Source organism: Bombina bombina, chromosome 7 (genome assembly GCF_027579735.1).
Source record: "Bombina bombina isolate aBomBom1 chromosome 7, aBomBom1.pri, whole genome shotgun sequence".
In the NCBI taxonomy this organism is placed as follows: Eukaryota; Metazoa; Chordata; class Amphibia; order Anura; family Bombinatoridae; genus Bombina; species Bombina bombina.
In genome coordinates, this window is record NC_069505.1 from 313,695,836 (window position 1) to 313,702,498 (window position 6,663).

The 6,663-nt window shown below is 38.8% G+C and overlaps 1 protein-coding gene across 1 annotated transcript in view; it reads left to right on the plus strand.

The window, feature by feature from the left end:
- Window positions 1-6,066, plus strand: part of LOC128635878 (coagulation factor X-like) — a 14,015-nt gene extending 7,949 nt beyond the window's left edge. Inside the window, exons 2-3 of the mRNA XM_053688982.1 lie at window positions 112-245; window positions 5,895-6,066. Of these exons, the coding sequence (XP_053544957.1) occupies window positions 112-245; window positions 5,895-5,927 (167 nt within the window). The 3' untranslated portion in view covers window positions 5,928-6,066. The remainder of the gene's footprint in view (window positions 1-111; window positions 246-5,894) is intronic.
- Window positions 6,067-6,663: the final 597 nt, after the last annotated feature.

The following is a 6,663-nucleotide window of genomic DNA, read 5'->3' on the forward strand; positions in this document are numbered from 1 at the left end:
GTCAATTAGAATATTCTATGATTAATCATGCATCCAAGTATGGGATTTACCCTCCATGCTTTTGTCATTTTAATTTTTGTATTAGTGAAAGTTTTCTACATCTAATTTCAGCAAATATGGAGAAGTCTAAGGCATCTGAGTTTTTGGGAAAAATTAAAAATAAACGTTCTTTACATGAAGAATGTTATGTGGAAAATTGTACTTATGAGGAAGTCCTGGAGGCTCTTGGAAACCGTAAAGATGCTGTGAGTATCCAATAAACTAGGACATTTGCTTTTATTACATTAACATATAAACTGCTTAGAATTGGGGATATTATATTGATTGTGCACTCATTTAATAATATCATGCCCTTAGGACATTCCATGCTGTCCTAACATGCCATCCTAACAGTGGCATGGAACATCCTACCTTTTTTAGCATCCTCCACCCTCCCCCTTTCACTAAAGGAAACATCCAACTGGGGGATGTGCCTAGCATCATAGGCAGTCCCCCAGGATCCGATCCCAGCATTGATCTCAGTTATGTTGTTTTCTGATTCCTCTTAAAGTTTACGTCAGAACTTTGTTCTGATTGTTAAAAAAAACTCTTGCCCCATCCTGAAGGGGTTAATAGACACACACCTCTCCACATTTTCTGGAGTTTACCTTGGATGGGGAGGCTAGTGGCTGAGTTAGTGGTGGTTCCCAGAAACCATATAATGAGGGTGGAGTTTGTGGTGGGCAAGGTCAGAGTAGGTGGAGGCGGTGTTTCAGTAGTTCTAAGGGGGACCTCTGTAATTGGGGGGGGGCATGGCTATAGTATCTTGGGGAGTCACTAAAAGAACAGTGGCATGAAAGGGTAATTTTTACCCTACTCTTCAGTCTAATAGTAGTGCAATATAGAAGATCAGAGTTCTTTTGCAACCTCTGTCCCTCAGCACAACCCCCACGGGGCTGAGTCAGGGACATATGGGGGTGGTGGAGATGTAAAACTTTGAGATGGCATCAAATTATGTCCAGAGACAGTAGGAGAAGTGCTAATCAGGAACTGTTGGATCTGGTACAGCTTGGCAGTCCCCAGTAAACCAGGGCTTTGATAAGGTCTCCTAAATGATGATAATTACCCATGATGGCCGTCAAATGATGCAGTGGGAAGGAAAATATCTACTACTCATGTGCAAGTCATACTTGGAGGCCCATTTATCATGCTCGCCATAGACACCAGTTATGAAGAAGCGGTCTAAAGACTGCTGCTCCATAACCCTGTCCGCCTGCTCTGATGAGGCGGACAGGAATCGCCGGAATTCAACCCGATCAAATACGATCGGGTTGATTGACACCCCCCTGCTGGCCGCGAATCTGCAGGGGGCGGCGTTGCACCAGCAGCTCTTGTGAGCTGCTGGTGCAATGCTGAATACGGAGAGCGTATTGCTCTCCTCATTCAGCGATGTCTGTCGGACCTGATCCGCACTGTCGGATCAGGTTCGACAGACATTTGATAAATAGGCCTCTAAGTGTTTTTACATTGTATATTTATTATTTATTAATTTTGTTATTCTAGTGTGTTTAGTGTATATGTGTGTGTGTAAATACATAATATATACACATATAAATACATATGTACAAACATATATACACAAATATATATATACTGTATATATATATATATATATATATATATATATATATATACTGTATATACCTACACACACATATTTAGACATGTGTATGTATATATATATAATTATATATGTTAAAGCCCTTTGCAGCCCTTTTTTGTAAAACCAAATATCTTTTCTAAAAATCTTTCACCTAGATTACGAGATTTGCGGTAACAGGGGTACGGTGCTAATGAGCAGTTTTCACTCACCGCTCACTTTCATGCAACGCTGGTATTACGAGTTTTCATAAACCCGACTTTAAAAGACAAAAAGTGAGCATAGAGCAAACTTTTGCTCCACATCTCACTCCAATACCAGCGCTGCTTAAGTCAGTGGTGTAACATGCTCGTGCACGATTTCCCTATAGGAATCAACGGGGAGAGCCGGCTGAAAAAAAGTCTAACACCTGCAAAAAAGCAGCGTTCAGCTTATAACGCAGCCCCATTGATTCCTATGGGGAAATAAAAATTATTTCTACACCTAACACCCTAACATGAACCCGAGTCTAAACACCCCTAATCTTACACTTATTAACCCCTAATCTGCCGCCCCCGACATCGCCGATACCTACATTATAATTATTAAGCCCTAATCTGCCGCTACGGACACTGCCGCCACCTACATTATACTTATTAGCCCCTAATCTGCCGCCCCCTATGTCGCCGCAACCTACCTACACTTATTAACCCCTAATCTGCCGCCCCCAACATCGCCGCCACTAAAATAAACATATTAACCCCTAAACCGCCGCACTCCCGCCTCAAAAACATTAGTTTATTATTATTAACCCCTAATCTGCCGTCCCTAACATTGCCGCCACCTACTTATATTTATTAACCCCTAATCTGCCGTCCCCAACGTTGTTGCCACTATATTAAATTTATTCACCCCATAACCTAAGTCTAACCCTAAAATAAATATAATTAAAATAAATCTAAATAAAACCTACTATAATTACCTAAATAATTCCTATTTAAAACTAAATACTTAACTGTAAAATAAACCCTAAGCTAGGTACAATATAACTAATAGTTACATTGTAGCTAGCTTAGGGTTTATTTTTATTTTACAGGCAAGTTTGTATTTATTTTAACTAGGTAGAATAGTTATTAAATAGTTATTAACTATTTAGTAACTACCTAGCTAAAAATAAATACAAAAGTACCTGTAAAATAAAACACTACACTATAATTAAATAAATTAAATACTATTAAATAAATTAAATTATCTAAAGTACAAAAATACCCACTAAATTACAGAAAAAAAAAAAATACATTACAGATATTTAAACTAATTACACCTAATCTAAGAGCCCTATCAAAATAAAAAAAATGCCCCCCCCAAAATAAAAAAAAACCCCTAGCCTAAACTAAACTATCAATAGCCCTTAAAAGGGCCTTTTGCGGGGCATTGCCCCAAAGTAATCAGCTCTTTTACCTGTAAAAAAAAAATACAAACAACCACCCAACAGTAAAAGTCACCACCCACCCAACCAACCCCCCAAATAAAATACTAACTAAAAAACCTAAGCTTGCCATTGCCCTGAAAAGGGCATTTGGATGGGCATTGCCCTTAAAAGGGAAGTTAGCTCTCTTGCCGCCCAAAAAATAAAACCCACCCAACACACCCTTAAAAGACCTAACACTAACCCCCAACTGGAGATTGACTTACCGGGAGACGTCTTCATCCATGCCGGGTGAAGTGGTCCTCCAGACGGGCAGAAGTCTTCATCCAAGCCGGGCAGAAGTGATCCTCCAGACGGGCAGAAGTCTTCATCCAGACGGCATCTTCTATCTTCATCCATCCAGCGAGGAGCGGGTCCATCTTCAAGACATCCGACATGGAGCATCCTCTTCATCCGATGACTAACACAGAATGAAGTTACCTTTAAATGGCGTCATCAAAGATGGCGTCCCTTAGATTCCGATTGGCTGATAGAATTCTATCAGCCAATCGGAATTAAGGTGAAAAATCCTATTGGCTCATGCAATCAGCCAATAGGATTGAAGTTCAATCCTATTGGCTGATCCAATCAGCCAATAAGATTGAGCTTGCATTCTATTGGCTGATTGGAACAGCCAGTGGAATGCAAGCTCAATCCTATTGGCTGATTGGATCAGCCAATAGGATTTTTTCTACCTTAATTCCGATTGGCTGATAGAATTCAGCCAATCAAAATCTAAGGGACGCCATCTTGGATTAAGTCACTTAAAGGTAACTCCATTCTGTGTTAGTCATCGGATGAAGAGGATGCTCCACGTTGGATGTCTTGATGATGGACCTGCTCCGTGCCGGATGGATGAAGATAGAAAATGCCGTCTGGATGAAGACTTCTGCCCATCTGGAGGACCACTTCTGCCCGGCTTGGATGAAGACTTCTGCCCGTCTAGAGGACCACTTCGCCCGGCTTGGATGAAGACGTCTCACGGTAAGTCGAACTTCAGCTGGGGGTTAGTGTTAGGTTTTTTTAAAGGTGTATTGGGTGGGTTTTATTTTTAGGTTAGGGTTTGGGCTGCAAAAGAGCTAACTGCCCTTTTAAGGGCAATACCCATCCAAATGCCCTTTTCAGGGCAATGGGAAGCTTAGGTTTTTTTAGTTAGTATTTTATTTTGGGGGTTGGTTGTGTGGGTGGTGAGTTTTACTGTTGGGGGGGTTGTTTGTATTTTTTTTACAGGTAAAAGAGCTGATTACTTTGGGGCAATGCCCCGCAAAAGGCCCTTTTAAGGGCTATTGATAGTTTAGTTTAGGCTACGGTTTTTTTTTTTGGGAGGATTTTTTTTATTTTGATAGGGCTCTTAGATTAGGTGTAATTAGTTTAAATATCTGTAAAAAAAATCTGTAATTTAGTGTTTTAGTTTTTTTGTACTTAAGATAATTTAATTTAATTTATTTAATAGTATTTAATTTAGTTAATTTATGTAATTATAGTGTAGTGTTAGGTGTTAGTGTAACTTAGGTTAGGTTTTATTTTACAGGTACTTTTGTATTTATTTTAGCTAGGTAGTTATTAAATAGTGAATAACTATTTAATAACTATTCCACCTAGTTAATATAAATACAAACTTGCCTGTAAAATAAAAATAAACCCTAAGCTATTAGTTATATTGTAGCTAACTTAGGGTTTATTTTACAGGTAAGTATTTAGTTTTAAATAGGAATTATTTATGTAATGATAGTAGGTTTTATTTACATTTATTTTAATTATATTTAAATTAGGGGGTGTTAGGGTTAGGGTTAGACTTAGGTTTAGGGGTGAATAAATTTAATATAGTGGTGGCGACATTGGGGACGGCAGATTAGGGGTTAATAAATGTAGGTAGGTGGCGGCATGGTTAGGGACGGCAGATTAGGGGTTAATAATAATAAACTAATGTTTGCGAGGCAGGAGTGTGGCGGTTTAGGGGTTAATATGTTTATTACAGTGGTAGCGATGTCGGGGCGGCAGATTAGGGGTTAATAAGTGTAGGTAGGTTGCGGCGACATTGGTGGCAGCAGATTAGGGGTTAATAAATAAAATGTAAGTGGCGGCGGTGTACGGAGCGGCAGATTAGGGGTTAATAAGTATAATGTAGGTGGTGGCGATGTCTGTAGTGGCAGATTAGGGGTTAAAAAATTTATTTTATTGTTTGCAATGCGGGAGGGCCTCGGTTTAGGGGTTAATAGGTAGTTTATGTGTGTTTAGTGTATTTTGTAGAACTTTAGTTATGAGTTTTATGTTACCGCGTTGTACATGAAACTCATAACTACTGACTTTCAAATGCGGTTGAAATCTTGAAGTTTAAGGGTGTACCGCTCACTTTTTGGCCTCCCAGGAGAGATTCGTAATACCAGCGGTATGAAAAGTCCCATAGAAAAAAGACTTTACAAAGTTTACGTAAGTCGTTTTGCGTCAAGGCCAAAAAAGTGTGCGGTGACCCTAAACCTTCAAAACTCGTAATACCAGTGGTAGGAAAAAAGCAGCGTTAGCACCTGTTAACGCTGCTTTTTCAGATACCGCAAAACTCGTAATCTAGGCCTTTATCAGATAGTGATTCTATCAGTGTAACTATACCTTTAAATGTGTTTATGTACATTTACATACAACACAGTTACAGGCATACAACACAGTTATCTAGGCCAGGGCAACTCAATAGAATGCTAGAAAATTATAGACATATATATATTTGCTTAACAAATTTTTTCAATACTGTGATATCTTTTCTCATTATTTTCTTGTTTTCTAATAATGTTTCTGTCTCTCTTTCTTTCAAAGGATGATTACTGGAATCAAAAGAATGGAAAATGAATGTCATCAAAAGTTTTATTTTGGTCTACAAATATGTTGTTTTTTTAAGAATTTCAAGAATCGTGTGTTATAACTGAACTGCATGCTGGGATATGGGAAACAAACCGAAAATGAATAAAGATTATTTGAAATTTTAAAATTTTAGTAGAATTATTGGTATCCTACAACCTACCCTGATACACACATTACCTATGGCTCAGTAGTCCTGTTAGCTATTGACAAGTTAGCCCTATCATGAATTCCTGTGTTCTTATGCTAGCACACCTCACAATACAGCAGCTATCCAGGATGGGAAGGCTGGTCACAGTTAGAGAGGCCCAGAGATCCAGGGGCGAGTCGCAACACATTAGGGAAGGACTTTGGTATAGTGGACAGAGCTATGTGGGGAGTTGGATGCAGTTGGGTACATAGGGGCCAGATCACAGACATGGATATATGGTCCTCTGCAAATCAAAATAGTCCTATAAAAAGTGCGGCGTTTGGGAACTCTTTGCTAGCTAGCCTTTCAGATTTATTTAAGACACGTAAGTAAAAATTAAAGTCTGATGGCTCAAAAATAGCATACGATTTTAGGGCACTCTTTTCAAGTTATTTCTAATACAGGGCTCAAAAAATATGTTCAAAATCTAGGAGCCAGACCATAAATTTAGGTACCACTAAAATACAGGACCCTATAGATGACCAACAGTCCCAAGAAGTATGATACATGTACAAAATTAAAATGTCACTGTAACTT